This window comes from Pocillopora damicornis, chromosome 1, assembly GCF_964200805.1.
Source record: "Pocillopora damicornis chromosome 1, jaPocDami1.2, whole genome shotgun sequence".
Taxonomy (NCBI): domain Eukaryota; kingdom Metazoa; phylum Cnidaria; class Anthozoa; order Scleractinia; family Pocilloporidae; genus Pocillopora; species Pocillopora damicornis.
In genome coordinates, this window is record NC_142670.1 from 1,371,225 (window position 1) to 1,393,522 (window position 22,298).

General features: G+C 37.9%; 1 protein-coding gene across 6 annotated transcripts; it reads right to left on the reverse strand.

Annotated features, from left to right (window-relative positions):
• Window positions 1-1,596: 1,596 nt before the first annotated feature.
• On the reverse strand, window positions 1,597-22,274 carry LOC113669407 (uncharacterized). 6 transcript variants are annotated; one of them, XM_089207492.1, is made up of 18 exons: window positions 20,261-20,627; window positions 17,604-17,763; window positions 16,128-16,145; window positions 13,863-13,947; window positions 12,489-12,562; window positions 11,665-11,852; window positions 11,470-11,562; window positions 9,096-10,783; window positions 8,264-8,530; window positions 7,247-7,725; window positions 6,336-6,357; window positions 6,078-6,233; window positions 5,260-5,654; window positions 4,770-4,869; window positions 4,625-4,650; window positions 4,088-4,257; window positions 2,959-3,875; window positions 1,597-2,385 (listed from the first exon to the last, which is right to left on the reverse strand). In XM_089207492.1, the coding sequence occupies exons 1-18, from the start codon at window positions 20,350-20,352 to the stop codon at window positions 2,276-2,278; spliced, it is 5,040 nt and encodes a 1,679-aa protein (XP_089063618.1). In that variant the 5' UTR covers window positions 20,353-20,627; the 3' UTR covers window positions 1,597-2,275. The 6 variants fall into 6 exon arrangements, with proteins under 6 accessions (XP_089063618.1, XP_089063612.1, XP_089063635.1 ...); XM_089207486.1 differs by having other exon boundaries at window positions 9,090-10,783; XM_089207509.1 differs by lacking the exons at window positions 16,128-16,145; window positions 20,261-20,627 and adding an exon at window positions 22,153-22,274.
• Between the last annotated feature and the right edge of the window lie 24 nt (window positions 22,275-22,298).

Genomic DNA, 22,298 nt, shown 5'->3' on the forward strand with positions numbered 1-22,298 from the left:
GAGAACCCAGTAGAATACCAGTACGAACCCTGAAATGTCTGAGGAACAAGAGCAGAAAAATGATGGAATTTGTTTACAAGCGTATTCTTCCAAGTATACCAAAGTCTTCCAAGCTGCAATTTTACACTCATGTGAAGGTCAGAAAATTTTCAAAAATTAAAAAACATAAATGTAAGCGTGGTACAAAGATAATAAACTTAAATAAAATCATACAGCATGAAACGGTTTTGTCGAATTGTTCCAGGAGGGTTTATCAAAGGATAATTAAATGGAAATACAAAGCTAGACAGTATTTGTCATTGTTTCCTTGTAGGAGAGTTATGTGTCTTTATAAGACCGAGACCAACATATCTAATTATTGTAAGATTAAGTTGACGACAGATATAGAAAAGAATCCTGGTCCAACTTCATTGTACATTGACACAAGATATTTTACCGAGTGCGTATTATAGTTCGAGACCCCGTAAGAAGCCAGAGTTCACGCAGTTATGCGTCTTGTTATGCTGACGTTTCGGGCATTAGTTTTTCTTCCGAGCGATACGTCAGCTTTTGAAACTCTTCACGGTGGCCATTATTTTTTCGAACCAACCAATCAGTGCGCACGAAAAGCACCAGTCACCTGTGTAGTGTCAACGAGTTGCGCACGTCAAAATAAGCCAGTTTCCGTAATTTCGCTTTCATATGTGTTTACCCTCCAGAGTTTCTAATCGTGTCTGTACGTACCCACTGTCAATGCCAATTTATTAATATTTTTTCGCTTTCTTTGCCCCGGTGTTTCATTTTCTGTTAGTCAAGTTCTTGCAGATGTGTAAACACGGATTATAAGACAGTTTCGTTCCTGCTAAATTCGTCTCTGTAGGATTTGTGCAATTTTAGAACCCCTGGTAAAATACGAGATATAAGCTGACGCTCTTCGGATCGACCCAAATATTAGTGACCAACACTTAAGGGAAGGGAAGCCTCTTTTCTAGTAACAACCCACGCTCATTTCGTTCCGACACTGCTTAGAAATCCGCTAATGGTTAGACATTCTAGTCTTAAAACCTCTTTCGTCCAGCCAAAGTCCCCCGCCTGGTGATATGTAAATGAAACATTAAGCAATTAGCGGACGAGATTGAGCATGAATTGATAAGTAAGTGAACACCCTCTGGAATTGAAGAAAGTGGCCTACGAGAAATTTAACTCATAAGCGGACACCAAGGCAAAATGGAGCGCATCTCCAATTATGTGGGAGCGTTATGTCGGACTCTGGTTAATGTAAAAAAAACAAAAACAAAAACAAAAAAAACAGACAACTTGCTTCCCGTAAACAACTGGAGATTTGACGAAAAACCGATCACTTCTCTTATGTTGCTCTGTCAAAGCAACGCAACCAAGCCGTAATTTTTTTTAATTTGCAAAAGGGGAATTGAAAAGTGTGCATAAGTAGAACTGTCCACTTACGAGAGTGTCTGTTAGCGGAGAGTTGACTACAGTGAACTCAACAAGAGAAAACAACAAAATTAACATGAAAGAGGATCTTTCCAAGAAGCGAAAGTTCCGCGGAGACCTCTCAACAATGATAAGTCTACTATAATTTGTGAAATCAAATAAACATCGCTTTGAAGTATCTCTTTATTCACATATTTGACATCGTATTTTTACAAGAGACCCGTGTCCATTTGTTCCTATTCGTTTGTGAAGCTTAGGTCATCTCAAAATTTTCTGTATGCTACAATCATTACCTTGTATTAGATTTTCACATATTTATAAACCCACAGGGAAAAAAAATACCGAACAGGAAGGAGAGTTCATCATATTACGCATGAATAAAAGAGGAAGTATTTCTAAGACAGGAAACTAGTCATCAATTTACAAGCCACAATAACAAGCAGTCAATTTAAGTCGTTTAACTATTTAAAGACTCAAATTAAGATCAAACAAGACGACGTGTGTCTAAACGACTGCCGATAGATTTGAAGAGACACGCGTTGTTCTCAAAAAATCTCCGAACAATTTCCGATTCTAAGTATATCATCTCATGCTTTCAATAAAACTCTGTAGAAGAGAATCATACCATAGAGCGAGTACTGCGTATTTGCCGTACAAAAATAGCCTATTTAGCAACATGGCTATCCTACAGATCACACGGGTCGTACACTTTTACCGAAAGGAAGCTTTATCGAGGACTACGTCCAGCGCAGAACAGAAATGATGCCTACCGTACGTAAGCGGCATTTGCCGGGTACGAATATCCCAGATGTTATAAGTCAGATACTATCGCTGTGAGAGGTTCCTAGCTGACTTGTTGTAAAAGGCACCTGACGCGATTGAGGTTCCTGACAAGGTTTCTGAAGTCTGTTTTTCTACCAGGCTGGGCAGGTGTACCATAAGCCTCTTCAAGAACTACAAGTGACAAGGAGAGAAATACGTTACTGAAATACAAATGGATCTAAGCCATTCCTTAAGATGTATTACGCTTCTGTTTTCAAACTAGGTTAAATGTTAAGCCCTTGGTATAAAAAAAATATTTAGCTCTCGCACGAATAAAAACTCATTTTAAGAAGAAAAGTTTTGCAGCAGCACACTGGTCAAACGTTGGGCATGCGCAAGGAGGACAATTTTGGCCGCCGCGCCAATTTCCAGAAAATAATTTTCAAGGAAAACATAACAACCGCTATCACGCGAAATATGCGAGAGACATTGGTATTTTCATAAAAACTAGTAAAGGAATGAAAACCAAGGAAAATTCAACTCCAGAACCGAAATAAAATAATTTAAAAGCCTCACGCAGTCCTGCACCTCTCAGTTACAAGTTTTCTCGCCCCGTCGTTAACGCGTGGGCACGCGATTGTTGTGCACGCGTTATCCCGCGAGGTCGTGCATGCGTGGTCACGCGCAATTTGGTATCTGAAAGCTTTTGGAAAAGATTCGATAACGTTCAATCAAGATTCGAGAAAGTTCAATCAGTTAGCTCACCTGCTAACTGTTGTTCAATCTGATCCATACGTCCTTCCAAATCATCCTGTATCTGCGTGATATCATCCAGCAGATTGTTGATAGCTCCCACGCTCTCATCATCTGACAAACTCTGCCCAGATTCCTGATTTTCTGTCTTGATCTCACTCTCTCGAGCCCCCGCTGCACTGGCTGAATTTCTTGACTCGTTCTCTTGTTTAACCTGTGATTCGGATCCTACCTTGGGGTTGCTCTCACCGGTGGATGTCTTTACCTCAGCCTGATCAACCCTACATGACCCCCCATGGGGCTTCAGTTCTGCTGATTGCCCAGTCCCTTCCGTGTCATTTTCGGGCTTTACCGCAAGTTGCACATTTTCTGATTTACTGACAGATTCCTCTTCAGATTTCCCCTGCTCAGGTAATGACGCACTTTTCATAAACACTGTCCGTCCACCGGCAGGAACTAAAGCCGGGATAGGAGACTGCGGATCTTCCTCCTTCTTTATCACACCTAATTGTCCTTCGCTTCCACCGGTACGCGATTCAGTACTTCCACTCACAGCACTCGCCCCTGTTCCTGACGAGCTGGAAAGTGATGACATTAAAACTGACCCTGTGCTCAACAAGGGTACGCTTTTATCTTGTATATTGTTATTGGTGTCCCCAGGGCCCTCCTCAGGACGGGGTGAGGTGGAGGAACGTTCTTCTTTCACTTTCGGCAGCCCGTTCGGAGAATGATCCTCATGCTCTACGTGACCATTTACAACAAGAATGCTTTTATTTTCAGTGCAAACCGTTTTTTCTCCTTGCTCGTTCACGTTTGTTACGCAACAATCCTCAACGGTTTTTTCTTTATATTCCGTTTCGTCCACGTTTGTTGTTAAACTACTCCCTCGCGGTTGTCGCCAGCATTTCAAATCAGGATGAGACGGTTTCCTAGAATTAAAAATGAAAATAAGTACAAAGTTGACGAAATCTTTAAAAACCCTTTGCAAAAATTTATCAGGATTGTATATAATCGAAAAAGTCACGAAGAGTGCAGTAAATCAAAACCATTGCAGGCCTGCAGTACTTTGGAAACCTAACTGAAAATTGCTCTAGATCATTTACGACTTCTCCGGAGATTTACTGAGGCTGTTTGTATTTACCCGAGGAGTTCGAATTTCAGCTTCAAACTGCGTAGGGAGCGGTTCACATCATGTATGTCACTCATCACGCCGTGAGTGGCGAGGTTGAACTCTGCTGAGTATTCAGGCTCTGGGACTGATGAAAAAGGCATGCATGCCAAGGTACCTCGTCTGAACCAATCAAAATCGTTCTGCAGGAGAAGTGATAGAAAGGATTACTGACGTGAACGTAGCATCAGTCAATCGAAGACGCGGTGAGTCTGGGTTCGAGCCCTGACCGGATAAAGAGACTTTACCACTTTACTCTCCCCATGCCTCTCTTCACCCAGGAGAAAAGAATGGTTACTGGCGAACCTTCATAAAAAAAAGGGGTAGGGGGTAGGGGGTAGGGGGTAGGGGGTAGGGGGCTTCTTGCGATAGGCTTGTTGTGGGACAAAGAAACTGGAGAAGAGCTCCCGCAGCGTGTGTAAAATTTGATCACAACATCAGAGGTTGTTGCTATTAACAACACTAGTCGTAGAAGAAACAAACACTCTAGAGAAATGATGACAGTGGTACCTTGTATTTTGCGCTTTTCCTTAACCCTGAAAGAAAGCCATGAGAAAGAAAATAAATAAATAACAATTGTATTTCACTCAGCATTTGTTTGAAGTCCACGAGTACTCCCTTTTTCTTACAACGAATTTGAACAAACAACTCTTACCTGTTGGTTTGGTGCACACATAGCAGACGTAATTTGGCGGAACAGTTTGTTCACTGAGACCCACACACTCACTGTGCTGCCATGTTAGACACTGCTCACACTACAGTACCAACGACAAAAGATAGACAAATTAAAACAAAAGAAAACGGTCTAAATCAGGGGGAAAGGAAGCCTGTTCCTCCTATGAGTAAAGGGAATAGAAACGTTGTCTGGATGTTTAAAGAAGGGGAGGAGAGGAAAAGAGACCACTAGAGATTTTTAGAGAAAGAAGAGAGAACTTAACTCGATGGGCTTTAAAAGCCTATCCCCCCCCCTTCCCTCCCTCTCTTCACAATGGAAGTGTAAGGGGAAAAACTGCTCAGCCATTTGGCTGTTAATGGGGGGAGGGGTGGGAGAGGAGAGATGCTTTAAATGCCTTCCCAGAACCCTCCCCACCCCTAAGAGCTTCCTTCACAAAATACACCAGGGTGAGATTTGACAAAAAGATCACCTGTATCATGAAGCCGCCTTCCTCGGACTCATTACACACACATCTTATCACATCTCCATTGATGTCTTCCTCCTCTTCCACCTCCATGCATTCCATTGTCCCTGGGTCAATATTCTCCGTATCTACCCCACCCCCCTCAATCTCCAGGTCTAGTTCCTGACTGACAGAAGGTTCAGAGTCCATAGCGGGGGATATCACCACATTCGATAACTCCTGCTCCAGTGGTTCAGGTTTTATGGTCGGCGCTGGGACCACACTACTTGGACTGGTTATCTGAGAGCTGCCTGATGAAAGAGTGGCTGGGGCTGAAGACCTGTGAATGCGACGCTTGTGCAGGCGATGCTGGCTGACAAACTCGGGGGAAGTGTCAGGAGTAGAGTCCGACCTGACGGAGACTAACCAATAATAAAAAAAAAAAAAAATTGGCCATCATGATGTACTTAAAAAGCATTTTTATTCTTTCAAAAACAAGACTTGGCTACGAGACCTGGTCAGATCATTGCGATGTGTTCTTGGACAAGACACTTTACTCTCCCCATGCCTCTCTCCACGCAGGAGTATGAATGGGTACCTTACAAATTCTCAGAGAGACTAGACAAGACATCATAGGGGAAGGGGGGAAGGGGGCTGCGATGGCTAGCAAACCCCCCAGGAGGGGAGTGAAAATACTTTTCGTCCATTTATGCTATAGAAACTGGGATAATCTTCGCCTGAATGAGCCACTTGGCTCTGGTGCAGACCTACACTTTTTTAATGTCTCTTTCCTTCCATTTTTTAAATTATATTATTAAAATAGATGTGGACTTAGTAATCCCCACCTGACTTTTTTCTCTTAATTCCAGTTTTGTCCTTTTGATTATGGTAGTATTTAATGTGATATTCCAAGCCACTTTCTTTACGGAATGACTTATCACACCCAGATACTTGGCATTTGTATTTATTATGGTCCATTTCAATTATCAGTTCCTTGGGGGCTGAAATCAAAGGCAAGATTTTAATAAAACAAAACCACCCAAAAAAAAGAAAAAAAAAATGTGACGTGCAAAATTTGATGTAAAAATTCAGACTACTCATACCCAGATCTTTAGACTTGCGCATCTGAAATAAATAGCATTTTCATTAGTTTTCTTCACCTACATCATCTACATTTCAGCAGAAAAACAAATACACTCAAAAGAAAGACTTTTCTTCCTGATGTTGTGCATCCACTGGTAGATTTCCTTAAGATTATGTTTCTTTGCTTGGTTTATCACAATCATCAATACTTTAGAGAAAATGTTTTGTTTACTATCAGGGCGTGAAATAATTTTTTTTTTCTGATAGCCACTTGGCTCCTAAATTCTTCAAAGTGGTAGCCAATTCAAAAAAAGTTGGTCGCCATTTTCAAAGACAAACAAAATCTTTTTTTATGCTGTCATCGTTCTAGAAATTAAGTAAGGGAAAAGATCGTTAACATGCTACAAAGTGGACACTAGGATGGATGATATGTAACGTTCAAGCTCACCTAAATCCAAGATGGCGTCTAGTTATCGATCGAGACGCATGTGCTGCGTTTTGGAAACAAACTTCGCGGGGAAGTTTGCTGCGGATTTATCTTTTCGAATCTTTCTAATTCACTATATCGTTAGGTAAGGTTATGATGAAACATTCTAGTCGCCAATTTGGCGACTAATTTTCAGGATTTGGTCGCCAAAGTGAAAAATTTAGTCGTAATGGCGCCTGTATTAGGCGCAATTTCACGCCCTGACGATCCCTCCATAACTGTACACTTCATGCTCCAATCATCAGTAGTAGTTTTAAATTGAAATTGCATATCTTTTCTTTAAAAAGAATCTCCTTAATTTTGGAACTACATGTATTTTTATCATGTTTGACAAAATGTTATCCTTTGGATAACATCAGTCTTGTTCTTTGACCAAAAGGCATCTGTGAGGACATTGACAGTGACTTTCATTAAGAAGATTGCTACAGGGTATGAATATCTTACCCTGCCAGGAAGTAGAGCTTGTAAACCATCTGGGCTCAGGTCATGAGGCACCCCTGATATTCCAGTTGCCTGTACCACAGACATAGCAGTGGCACTTGTTGGTGTTGCTGTAGTTGATGCTTTCAGACTTGACATAGACGTCAACTGACTTGCTGGTGCTAAAGGTTTTTCACTGTTCTCTGTTCCATCTTTAGACCCCCCGTTGGAATTAGTTTCTGAAATGGTAGGTTTTGGAGCAATACTTTCCCCACCCTCTCCACTCCTTTGGACAGTGCTCTGTTCGGCACTGGAAGCATTTTCTGCTTCTGATTTGGCTGCTGATGGCGCCTCCACACTTGATGCAGGCAACGATTTGGTTGGAAGGGGCCTTTCACTTTTGCGGGAGCGTCTGTTTTGGTGCTTTGAGCTTTCTGGAGTAGGACTGACGCTAGCTGGAACAGGAGGAACTTGGGGACTTTGGGGAACCTGAAGACTACGATCTAAAATTTCCAAAAAAAATAAAATTCTTGATAATTATTATATAAGAAGCTCAGTTATGCACGCATTCTGATTGGTTTTCACTTATGATCTATTGGAGGACAGACGTATAAATGACGTCATCATTAAAACCTTTTTTAATTCTTTATTATATAAAACAATTATATTCCAAGTTGCCGTGCGTCTGTTCAGTAATACATCACAGAGGACGTCAAAATGTGGTAAGAACATCAGTGAAACACTCGGCTGCGCCTCGTGTGCCACTTTTTTGTTCTTACCACATTTTGACGTCATCTGTGATGTATTACTGAACAGGCGCACAGCAACTTGGAATCAATTTGTTAATTTGATACATGAGAAGCACGGGAGACAAAACTGGTTATTTTAGTATTCTGTAAGCTCTTAGTGTGCGATGAGCTGAGAGGCTTCCCTTGCATTATCAATCAGCAAAATCCTTTGTCATCACTGAATGACAGTGGTTGTGTCTATCTTCAGTGCTCTTAGCTGCTGCTCACAAACAAAAGCACAACAAGTACTTACCATCATGTGCATGCCAATGGTCCTCATGGTGATGGCTCACTGGTAAGAAGCTCTGTGATGTTGGGGGCCCATGTCTAAGACCTACCCATGCTCCAGGAGGGGCTTGTTCTCTAAAATGAGGCATTCCTGGTCCACCACGAAGAATCCTCTGCTCACATTGCATCAGCTGTGCTAGTGCACTCTCATGGCTAGGAGGAGGGGGAGGAGGAGGTGCCCCATGGGGGAGTGGAGGGTACACAGGTTGTCGCACCCCAGCAGAACAAGAACCTGTGCAACGAAAACAAATAGCTGTCACTTAAGTCTCACTACAATGAAAAAATTCCTTCCTGTTCTCTATTGCTTATGGTGTTAATTCTGGCCAAAATGCCTCAACCAAAGTATTAGAGCTAACAGATAGTGTTTCAGTCGAGTTAGAAGAGCTGGATCAAGAAAGGAAGAGGTGTCATTTATAAACCATTTCAAATTTTCAACATATGAACAGTTGATTTAATATGCAGAATGGTAACTAACTCTTAAAAGCACTAAAGTCTGCACATAAAATGAGCTGGGGTCACACATTCTACTGTTAAACTAACAGCTAACTGATGTCATTTTCCTCTAAATCCAGCCTTCCCAGTTTAACTTGACTTAAACTAAACATGATCTAGTAACATTTTAAAAGAGAAATCCCATTTGAAAAATCAGACATGTTTTATTTTAACTTCAGGCGTAATGCTTGACAGAGTGCTTTTTGGGCTTAAAGTCGAAATGAGATCGAGAAAGAGTGAAAAGTTCTGTTCATTTTTGCAGATCTTTATCAAGTGAAGGTAATCAAATGACTACTTACACTGACCAATGCAAGGTCCATGTGGAGGATAGTGCATCCCATGAGCATACAGCATGTACCCTGATGACGGGGGAGGATACTCTGGGTGAGGATGCATGTGACCAGGGGGGAGATGCATCCCATGACCAGGGTGTGGTCCATACAGATGCTGATGGTGAGGAGGGGGATAACATGACCCTGGCATGGGTGAGTAAATAAGGGGAGGGGGTCCTGGAGGAGGTGGATATGACTCTCTGGGGTAGGGTGGTGGATTAGCAGGAGGTGATGGGCTCAGTGCAGAGGGGGGTGGAGGTGAAGAGTGATGTTTCGCAAGTTGAAAGGCAGATGGTGAATGAGCTGCAGCTTGAGCTTCGCTCTGCCGTTGTGCTGACAGCTTTCCAGTGATCTGGTCCAACCGAAACTTCTTAGCCTGATATGTCTGTTTCTTGGGAGCAACTTGGTTTTCATTTGCTGCAGTTGATGCCGTTGGGCTCGTTGGAGTGCTTGGAGTAGAAGTTAGACTTTCTGTAGGAATTGTCACGATAGTTAATTCATTTTCTGTCGTAGGAATCTCTGTCTTCTCCTCTGGTTTTGCATCAGGTAGTAAAGGCTTCTCAATGTCCATAAATGCCATGGAGTATCCGTATCCTCTAGGACTTATTGAAGATGATCTACTCCCCTTAAAACTCCTCCTCCGTTGTACAGTTTTCTCACTCTTAGTGCTAGTTTTGGTGCCAGTTTTGGGGGGAGCCACCTTAGGGGGCAAATTAACCTCCTGGGCATCTAACTTGGGGGGTGACGCAGCCCTCGGGGTAAATTGTTGTTTGGTTGAAGGACTAACTTTTAAAGATAAACTTGTTTTAAATGACATGCCACTTTTGGCTTTGCGTGTTCTTGACAGACGTTCGGCTCGTGAAAGTGTTCTTTTAATTTTGGGACCTTTTGAAGTTTTTAGTTTAGAAGTTGAATTGCCTGGTTTAGAAGTCACTATTGAAGTACTTGTCTCTGTTCTCAGAGAAGTTTCAAATGTAGTTGAAGAATCATTTTTCTCTGGAGATGTCTCCGTGTCGGGGTCTTGGATATTTCCATAACTATTTTCATTTTCTTCTTGTGGAGGGTGATAACTTTGTTGCTCAAATTCAACACCCTCATCGCTGATATTTGAAGAGTTTTCTGTGGCAGTTTTGTCCTTATTTTCTGACACATAGTCCACCTGTTGTTGTTCTATACTTTCGTCTTTAAAACTCAAACTGTCTCTGTCATTGCTGCAACTACTCTCTTGCTTTTTTCCGTGTTCATGATAATCTTGAGGATCACTCTCCAAAGTCTCATGTGCGCTTGAATAGTGTAATGATGCTGATGATATTGTGGAATGTTCCTTTGCATCAAAGAAAACCTTCCTGTCATCATTTTCAGTTTCATTAGCAGACTGATGTTTATCTTCCCGATTCTTTTTCAGTTCATCATTTGTTTTTTTCGCATTCTTTTTATCCATGAATCTTCTCTGCTTCCTTATACCCACTGTGGATGTTTTTTGATGTGGTATTTTCTCCACAGGCATTTTATGCTTCACCAATTGAGTAAAATTACCCTCCAGTAAATCCTCTTTTTCTGTCAATTGATGCATATCAACATGTCTTTCTTTTCTATCTGAAGGCTCTTCATTTTTGATGAATGACTCCACATCAGCTTCAATCTCTTTACTTTTCTTGTCCCTCAAATAAATGAAGGAAAAAAAAACTGATGAATATTTCGCAGTAGGATGCCACAATGATGTAAGAAGCTTCTAACTAAAACCCTTGACAGTTCTTTTGGTAAAGTGATATAAGAGGACCACTTCAACCCTTAACACCCTTGTATCAGTATGCATATTCTCCATACTGTTCTCTATACATTTTCTAAGGTGCTGACAAGGAGAATTTGTTCAAAAATCAAGAGCTTCCTTGGGGGTGATGATTTCTCATATTTCTCATAATTTAATGTTTGATTCAGGGTTGATATTGTAAGGAGAAATTGGATACCAGTCACTCTTAGAACCTTAGGGGTTAAAAGTTTTTTTAAAAATTTTTTTTTTATCTTTTAATTACAATGTTTTCTTGAATGGTGGTGAATCAAAAAGACAATTGAAAGTAAGTGCAATTTGGAGTACATGTAAGTGTTCCTGATCAATTCACAACACTGTCCCCTTGCCTAGTGTCAGTAAGCTCATACTGTCTTTACTCTGCACAAAGCAAACCTTCACAGACCCAAAACTCAAGCCTCATTAGCAAACACATTCTAACGTCAAGAAATACTATAACTTTTTGCTTCAATCTTAGCATGGGAGGCTTTTAATTCAACCTAAACAAATTGCTATGATCAGTATACCTAAGACAGAGTCTGTAATAAACTTGACACTTACTGTTTTTGAGAATCCACTGTTTGCTCATCAACTTCAGGCATTTCAGCTGGACTTGATACACTGGATTCACTTGCTGTGCCAAAGTCATCCTTCCTGCAAATATAAATGTTCCACAAAAGAGAATTAAAGGTCGTAGCACAGAGTGCTTTAAAAAACAAAGAACATAAACTTCCCAAACAGCCAATAATCCCTTACTCATGCATTTTCCCCTTTCTTCCTCTGTAATCTTTTCTCTTCACTGGAATAACTGTTGTGGGGCTGGTCTCTGAACTCCTCTTACGAGCTCGTTCAGCTCTAGCAGATGCCATCAGCTGCCGCCTTTCTCTCCTTTCTTGAATTTCCTTTTCATGCTCCTGCTTGTCATTGGAACTCATGTTGATCTTCTGCAAAGGGAGAGGGAAAAATCACTAGCTTATTACAAAGTATTTAGAAAAAAAAAAGAAAAAGCCATGCTGTCAATACTTCAACCAAGACCCAAGCAAATTGCTGGCAAAAATATTTTTTTGCGATAAAATCACTGTCCAGTACAAAATAATCAACATAGACACATGCGTTCATCATAACATTACTGTATTCTTAAACTGTTAGGGCACAAGGTAAGACAAATTATACTCTGAAGCATTGTGTTCCACACAATGCATGCTTATCCCTGTTTCCCAAACATGAAGCAACTTGGAGCATTGCTACACCCCCTGGATAAAATGATTGCATAGAAGCCCTTCTTACACCACCCCACACAACATCACACCACAACTCCCCCCACCAAACTTTTTTTGATGCTTCCCTGCCAATTTGCTGTCACATAAGTGTAGTCCTAAGTGGAAAGAGACTCTATTGGAATTAATTGTCTGGTCCAAGAACACAACACAGCTACCCCTTCCCCCCTCCCCCTGGGCTTGAACTTAGAGCTCTTCATAACAAACACAGGAGTACAAACTACTTGGCCATTATCTCTCCAAAACTTTTAGAAACAAAACAAACTTGGTAACTGATTATAAATGATTTTCAAAAGCACTCACCCTATTATCTGGTTTGATATTTACTCTGTGGACCACCTTCTTGAATCCATCATAAAAATGAACTTCATATGAACCTATAGTGCAAGGAGCTCAATTAATTTCATTCATGCATACAGCATGCTAAATTGATTATCTGCCTTCAGTACAGACTGACAACATTGATTCATCATGGACAATTGTGTTACATTCTTTTGCTAACAGATTATGTGGTAGAGCAGTGAAAATCAAACAAAGTTGCTGCTACAGCTGTTTGGTTTTGAAAACATTTTTCCAACAAGTTTAAAGCTTCACAAATTTAACAAAGAAGGGAATCCCCTCAACTGAATTAATAGCAATGTAAAGTGGAACACACATGTTTACATGTCAATTCATCACTCTGAAACACAAGCTTGATTGCCAGTTTGGACTAAAGCAAAAATATGTACAGTGCATTGTTTGATTTTTACTGTGTTTGTTAGAGATAACTGGTAATACTGGTTAAATTCACAGGTGATACCTGTTGAACTTTCACTAAAGCAGACACTCACTGTCTCAACTTATAACACTTATTTAAAACAAGCAGCAAATGTAGTCTTTACTACCAATATCTGTGAACAAATTCTCTTAATTTCTATGAATTTCTTTGTGCAAGAGTGTATTTTAATTACTGCTAGGAATTTGACATTACGTCAAGACAACATCCTCTTGGTGCTAGTTATTTTTTTCTTCACTACCTGCCTAGTTGACATTGTATAAATATCAAAAGTCAAAATTGGTTTGGATTTCTCATCCTCTACTTTGATTTCAAATGATTGTCCTTGATAAAAAATAATCATTTGGTGAATTTTCACATGCCCACTCTAATCCCAAGAGGATATCATCCCTAACAAAAATATTATGGATGGTTAAGAATATATGAAGTCATATAAATAATATTATGGGTTTTGTAACTGCTATCCAAAATTACATAAACTATCATGTTTTGATTTTTTTCTCTCTTTTTGTTAAACATCGATTAAAGCCCAAGATGGATGAGTGCATGAAGCATCATGTTCACCATGTACATCTACATGTAGGAGTGACCAAGACAGAATATCTACTTACAATATGAACACAACATCAAGCAGACAAGTAGCGAGAATATAGAAAATATCAATCAATGAAATCATTCCTTGATCCAATACCAAATTCTACCAACTAACATCATAAGAATTCTATGGCAGACAGTAAGGAGAATTACTTATGAGATCTTGGGAGCAAAGGGTTCTACTGGTCAGAAGGATTCATTGGACTCATGTACCTCCCTTCTTACAGCTAATGATTCATACAAATCAAGTACATTTTCCAGACCTGGTATTCACTTGGAACATTATTACAAATTTACAGATGTTTTACCTTCACTAAGGCACTTGGCAATTTTTGCTGGGTAGAATTTACAATCCTGCCACTTTGCTAATACTCGATCACCAGTTTTCCAATCCTGCACACATAAAGAAATCACAAATTGGTCACCATTAATGATTTTCCTACTCCATATCAGCACAAAAGAGAGGGTGGTTAGCTTATTTAAGTGTGTGAATGCAGGAAATTCCATCCAGACAATACCAGCGAGAGGGATTGCAGCATACACACCTCTTACTAATCGAGTTCAAGGTCTGTGCTGTAAGTTACAGACCAAGTTTGGTTCTGCTTGGAGTTTGCACTACAGCCATAATCCAAGCCGAAAAAACCAGGTTCTGTAACTTAAAGTACAGGCCAAGAAAACGAGGTTAGTGAGATAATTATTTGAAATCTATTTCCTCAATAGGTTCTAATACAGGGAGAAGATTTCAATCCAAACAAACTTTTAAGTTTAGGAGGCTGCACAGTGAAATACAGCCCTATCTGTATCAACCCTTCAGTACTATCTGAGATAACTTGTCTGCAGAGCAAAGGTTGCATAGATTATAGTGTACACTCACTCTACATGCAGTGTCTACACTCTCTGGGCAAAGAGTATCTACATGGGATTTGTAGCTAATATTTTTAGGCTGCTTCTGCATTCATGCTATGGGACAGACCAGACAAGGGTAAATCTAAAAAGCACTGAAGCTGAGGAATCCTGCTTTCATCCTTACCCAAAAACTGCTTATTAAACCTTTTACACCCTAACATCAGTATGCATATTCTCCATACTGTTCTCTATACATTTCCTAAGAAGCTGATTAGGAGAATTTGTTTAACAATCAAGAGCTTCTTTAGTTGGCGATCATTTTCTTCATACTTGTGACCTTCATGTGTGATTCAAGGCTGATAGAGCAAGGAGAAATTAGATGCTTATCACTCTTGGGGTGTAAAACGGTTAAAACATGAAACTCAACTTTAGTCCATGTTGTATAATGTACAAAATGATTTCAACACAGTGTTAACCAGATATTCAAATTTCAAGTTGTTGTTTTTTTCCCCACTGAGAATCTCAAAAGACTGTTGAATTCTAGGTCATCGAAAAAAAAAAACAAACAAACAAAGGGATAGCACAGCAAAGAAAAGAAAAGTATTATAGAAAAGACAAACAACAGCAAGATCAGCTTTGTCATGATTGTAGAAGGAAAGAGCTCTGTATCAAAGTGATTATAAATATCCTGTGGAGTATTATAGAATGAATTGAAAACAAGATAATGTGTGCATACATGAGTTCTGCTTCAAAGTAGTGAGGCAAAGTTGAAGAAAGAAGTGAAATTTTTGTTCTTTAACAGGTCATGAAACCAGATGAAAAATGGTTAAACTTAGATTTTGGATTATTAACACTCACTAAAGGAAGTGTGCATGTTTCACACTTCACATATCTTGTTGGATAATGTTTCCTAGCTATGTTCGCTCATCAATAAATCCTTCCTAATCCTAAATATTGATTCCAAAGTTTGAAAATTATAAATGGAATACAGGGAAAGAGTTTACAACGGTGTACAAAACACAACTTGTCAAAAGGTATGTCATTCTAACTTTGCCAAAGAAATTTAGAAGAAAGCAATGAAAAAAAAATCAATTTCAGTTTTTCCAATTTTAAACCATACTTATGCCTTCTACATGCAATTGAAAATAATTTGACTTCAATGTAACCACAGTGATATGGGGCTGTGTTTCACAAACAGATGCAAAAACATTCAGTGCAGAGATGCAGAGATGGTTAAAGAAATCTCAAATCAGATATGAAAGTGGTTAGTGCTCTACCACTAACTGAACAAGGTATTGTGGGAAGAGGAATACAAATTTGAAAATTATACAAATTCTGCTGTCAAAATGAAAAGCTGTTGAAGTTTGGATTAGCATCAAATGAAGCTACACCTTCATCGTGTGATATGTACACTGTATGAAGCAAAGAGAGTGAAGACTGACACTATATTTGGTTTTTGGTTTAAACAACTGAAAAACTGAAGTTAAATGGTGAACATTAGGACATATTTTGCAAACACTGCCGCTGGAGGAATTTTATCAGTTTCAAAGCCATTTCAGACAATCTCATTGCAACATCAGCTTGCTGTTAAAAGCTCACAGAAAAATTAGATCTTGATTTACATACATGAACAACACAGTTTAATTAAAAAAATTATTATCTTACTTCACAACATAAGGTGGTATTTTTACAAGATAAAAATAGCAAAATAGACTCATCTGGTTGACCTGATAGTCGCAAACTTCCTGTTCATCACAAGGTACGAGGGAAGAGGGCCATAGCACAAATAAAGCAAGAGAAATATAGTTTAGATTTAACCAAGTGTGTACATAAACTTGCACACAACACACAATCTATTAATAATGGAACAGGGAATATCACCCAAAAACATCTGCATAATGAATGAATGAAAGGGATTTAAGCAACAGAATTAAAAAAAGGTTATGTAAAGAAGGAATTAATATTGAATATTAGGAATTGTCAAGGCAGAAAGTAAAGACCACCAAATGGTGGGTAAACATCATTTTAATGAAGGAACAAACCCTAAAAAAGTGCACATATGAAGTTTGATATTCAACTTCGAGCAGCACAATCCCATTTTAGTAATAATACATTGGAAATGGAAGACTCTGTATTGGATGCTAAATGTACTGTCTTGTGACATTTGTTTGACTAATGATGCTATCAAATTAATTTGCAGTCAGAGCACCATCCAATGAGGCAACTGAATTCAATGACTCTGGCCCTTTTTTTAAGAGCACTAGGGAAAAGAGAGTTTTACTTTTTATTTAGATTAATTTCACTGAGACAACCCTTTGAGGAAGATGCAATTAGCACAAGTTAAGCACAGGTGAAAGACAGAAACAGCTGCAATATTTAATCAATATGGATGAAGCATAAACACAACTTTGCTGTTGTTCAGTTGAACTTAGCTTAAAATAAATTCCAGAAAGAAAAGATCACAAATTTTTATGACTTAAACATTTTGAAAATAGGAAAGAAGACCAAGGAGTATTTCTAAGAACAAACAAAAAAAATAAGTAGCACAACCAGAACAAAGTTCAGCACCTGTTCTTCCATCTTAGCTCTATGAACAGTAGATGTGTTTTTAATACAAACAAAATATTGAAGAGCATAGCCCCAAAAAGGAAAATTACATGTACAGTGAGAAGCCGAAGATCATGGTGAATTCACTTAAAAGACAATTCAGTGAGCAAATCTTTGAGAGTTATTTTTTTTCTCTTCATAGGCGGAATGTGGAATTGAGAATAGAAATCAGAATCATTGATAGGAAATTAAAAGCATAATGTTAGTCAAAAAAGAAATTTTTAGGCAAGATTGGCATGTATGCTCACACAGTTACATTTTAGTTCATGCATCAACAATGACACGATAAAGACAAGGTACCTGCCAAAATCAACTGTTCTGACAAATTTTAATACCACAATTTTCTGCATATCATTATTCTGTGCATTTATCTATTTCATGCCCCTGGAAAAATCAGCAAAATTTAAGTGAAACCCACTGTAATGATTTCAAATAGGCTATTGTAACAGAATTATACAACAAAGAGAACAGATTTCAAGTTATTCTGTGTTACTGTTGCTTAAGCTTTAACCAAAAATAGTCAATAATTTACTGCACTAGTACAATGTATTCCCTTTTTAAGCTTAGTTGACCAAAATAAGTTGGGCTTGTCAAACCTTTTCTTCTTTAGAGTCCTGAAAAAGGTGTTGCCGACCATGTGGCCTCAAACGTTCACTGTCAAATGCAATCCATTCATCATAACGATGATTCCAGCCCTCAAAATGAATCAGTACCTTCTTATCTTTTTCATCAACACGGCATATTTTAGCAGAATACCTAAAAGATATTGACAAATGTAAAATATAATAAACTTTAAAGGAAAAAAACTCTGTAATCAATTTTTTGCTTTGAAAACAGAACTAAAGGGTATGGTTGCCCAAGGCCAGCCAAAAAACTGAGTAAGGTCTGATACAAAATTACTGAAATGAAAATGATCCTTGAATGATGTATTAATCTCTATATACATGGTAGCTACCTTTGCGTTTAACCATTTCATTTATATATCCCACCAATGACAATCACGTTTGGAGTATTTTCTCTCCAAAGAAAAAATGTCTGATCTGATCTTTCTCCCATGAATAACGATTATTTTCAGTTACAATACATTTCATACCATAGCGGCGAACAATTTTTGATCAGTTTATAGCATAGCATAATAACAGTTCACTAAAACAGAGGCAGTTCTGTGTATAAAAATTTAATTGCATCAGCTACTTCGACAAAGTGTTAATCCCAAGGCTTACACTCCACAGGTCTAGTATTTCTCTGCATAAATGTGTATCAAGTTGGACTTCCTAGCCAGCTTTGGATGAGTTTTACAAAACATTCATCCTTTACATACAATATTAAATAATAAGCTGAATTAAACAAGCATTTAGATCAGTTGTTACCTATGATCTGCTGGAGGACGGATACAAAGATGACATCACCATCAACAAAATTTAACTTTTTTATCATAAAAGATGAAAAGAATCCAAGTTACCATGTGTTTGTATAGTAACAAATCATTGAAGTTGTCAAAATGTTTTAAGAACATCAGTGACAAACTCTGCCACACTTTGAGTGCCATGTTTTTGTTCTTACCACATTTGACGTCATCAGTGATCTATTACTGAATTGATGCAAGTTAACATGGAATCTTTTAATTACCTAACATGAAATATAAGTGCATACAGTTGAATCCCAGTAACTCAAATTGTCAAGAGAAATTGAAATTACTTTGAGTTATAGGGGTTTTGAACAAAAATACCAGAAACACCTGATCAATTCCAGACTATGAGCAGTTATTTCTGTTTGCTGGAGAGAACTGTCATAACTATTTGTTTATGGACATGCAAACATGTGATATTGACAAAGGTTAGTTTGTCATAATATACAACTGAGATTAAATGTAATCCATGGTGCAAAATTTTCTGGCTCATTAGTCTTCAAAAGTGAAAATCAACTTCAAGTTATCAAGGGTAAAATTGCAAAGAAAAGTACCCAAAGGGCAGTAAAAATTGTTTCAAGTTAGTGGGGTTACGAGTTGGCGGGGTTTCTAGCTATTGGGGTTTTGAGTTATAGGGGTTAAAATTATAGTAAATATATGAGGCAAATCCAAGGAAAATCAGTTTTGCCTCAAGTTAGCGTGAATTTGAATTACCAATGGTTTGAGTTATTGGAGTTCAACTGTAAGTGCATATTTTTGCTCTTGCTAACAGCTTGAGAAATTTAAGAAGTTGTCAGAAAACTGTGATGAACATCAAATGCATGCAGGGATTTCTCAAATTTGAATGATTGTGATAGAGACATTTTGGCTTGCAAAACAAAGAGGTAAATGTTTCAAAGGGACATTTGGAGATTAAATGCTACTTGAAGAAGGCTTTCAAGCACTTGCAAAAGCTCTTAGCTTGTGCTACTGAGAATATCATCAAGCATTGATAATTTATCACAATGAAAGAGTAGCCAGCCTAAGGCAGATCCCTTTCAACCTCTTCATGTATTACAATATTAACACAGATGCTCAATGTGTTTGCATTGATCACATGTTGTAATCTACTCCATGAAAATACAGAAACTAATTATTACAATTTATAACTAATGAAAAGAATGCACTTGTTCATCTGTGCTAAGGTTTTATATAAAATCCACCCAGGTTTACCATTTTTGCTCGACTTTAACCTCTTGTTGTATATATTTCCTGGTGTAAGACGTAACAATATTGAAGAATACCACATAAATATAACGAACTATACCAAAAGTATTGTTTTGTACCAGAAGTAAATATTTCTTTACGTACGTAGGTAAGTATATTTGTAATTGAAAAGCTTTAAGTAACAGACGTTCAAGATTATAGTTTCTATCGATTTCTACAAAAGTACAAAGGAAAATGCGAGTAAAATATCAATTTTTATCTCGTAAAAAAAGTGAACAAAAGAGGATGAAAATTCGCTATAATTTCAACTTGATGTGGTGACATCATTATCGGCACTAAAATTAAAGCAAACTTCGAAACGACACTTTTTCAATCTTTCCCCGAAAAGCACTTTGTCAAACTGAATACGTACCGTGGCAGAGATAAGAAGAGGAAAACCACGGAGTATTCCGGCCAAGTTTTGAAATGTCACCGCCAGAAATCGATTTATCACGAAAATTTTTAAGAACAGGCTGAAATCAGCCAAGCATGCAAACAAACAAAATTTGAGTTACGCGCGCAGTTTTTAGGAACATTCCTACCAAAAACACGAGTCAGAAGCAAGTAAATCTCTCCGTGCATGAAAGTAATACTACTCACCAACTTAACGTGTAATCCATTGCTTCGAGCCGGGCTCCGACTTGAAAATTAATTTTATATTTCGTTGAAGTGGGAGAGGTTTTCGTCGACATTTTGACCTTCACTGTTGACGATTCGTATAAATGCTAACCATTACCACTACCACACCAAGTGAATCATTGCTCGAACGCCACGCACACAATAAGGAATGCAACCCGTAACCCAGAAACTCAAAAGACTTTTCTCTCCACGGACAACACCACAGGTCAACGTAACAAGAAACGCTTTCTTTCTTGGATCAATAGGAAACAACATGACTCAAATATCCACGAGGATTATAATTCCAACCACAATACCTTGCGAGCAGGAGGTTCATTTACTCAAGGTACTAGTACAAGACAACACATATTGCTCCTATCATTTCGCGGCCATTTTGGAACAAAATTAATAACTGTGATTTCCAAGATAACGATTCCTTACAAATACCAATTTTCGCCTTATTTTGTGGTATTTAGATAGAAATGTGTTTGGTTGACCTAATGATGAATAAAATACAAGACTCCAACGCCCCATAAATTGTACAAATTTTCATTAACATACTCCATACTTTTGTTATGAAAATGTCAAAGTGCAGCAAACTATACGTAAATTAAAAATATTGCGAAAAAATAAATTAAACAAATGTATTACTCTTTACAATTAGTGTGTTTGTGGCTGAGAGAGGCTAGAAAATTGTATGCAACAACTACATTTTGGATTATATGGTTTAGCCTAGCTAGTAAGTTAATTGTTTATAAATCATTCTTAGTAGGAAATAAGATGTAAAGACATTGTTGGAAGTATCATAATTCGTTGTTATAGATATTGCTTGTAAGCAACTCTCTGAAAAAGATGCATTTAATGCTTTTTCAAAGTTTGTCTCTTTTGTGTTGAAAATCCTGTGAAAGGACCACACCCATTATCTGAATACTATGCAAGAATGCATGGTCATTCTCATTTGGGAATTGAAAAACATTTCGCTCTAAGCTTTGCTTTGCAGAAGCAGTTGAATGTGGGTAAATGACATAGATCAAGGGTATAAACGTTGTTTCCTACTGCGAATAAAATTTGACCCTCTTGTTATAAATATTAATAGTAGGTATATCAATAGCCATCAATAATCTGAGAATAGCCATTCTGAGGATCTATCTGTTTGTACATTTGAAAATTGCTTTAAAATGATTGAATCAAGTTGCAAATTTTGTATTCACATTTGGTCTCACGAGTAGAATGAAGAAAGTGCCTTTGATTTTGAACAGCAGCATAAAGAAGGAAGTATGCCACAAACTACTGCAACCTTTTCAAACTACAAGAAACATGTTACTTTTAAGTTATTGTGTTTCATAATCCTCAGCTTCATTAAAATCTCAATAAGAAACAAAATTCACAAATGCATCATGCCAGGTACAAGAGAAAGGTTTCTCCTGATATGTTTTCCACAGATTTGGCTTGCAAAAGCTGTGTTATGTCTTTACATTCATCCTCTTCTTAAATCTAAAGGAGGGCTTATTTTCATGTTAAATCTGAATTCTTAACCTCTCTAAGCATAGACACCTTCAACATTAGGTTTTAGGAATTTTATACCTTATTATTGATACCAAATCCATTTTTTTTAACATTCTTCATTGCATGACTGAACACAGTGTATAACAGTTAAATAATTATTTAGTCAATCATAAATATCATATCATTAACATACATACGTTCATACCTGATTGCTAGTGATGAAAAAGAATTCAACAAACAAAAATTAACTAAGGAAATAACTTATTTTGCTTTCAAAAAGACAATTTTCATGATAATAACATAAAAAAAATTATCCTCAATTCCATATTTTCCCACAAAATTTTTTAATAAAGAATCATGCCTCTTACCTTGTTGTGCTCTTTCTTTGAAAACACTAAACAAGACCTGCTTTTGTTTATACAACGAAAAATTTCAAGCCAAAAGTTCCCTAATGACAAAGGAAATAAGATTCTTTTTTATTTATGAGCCCAAGGTGATGAGGTACTCAGCGGTG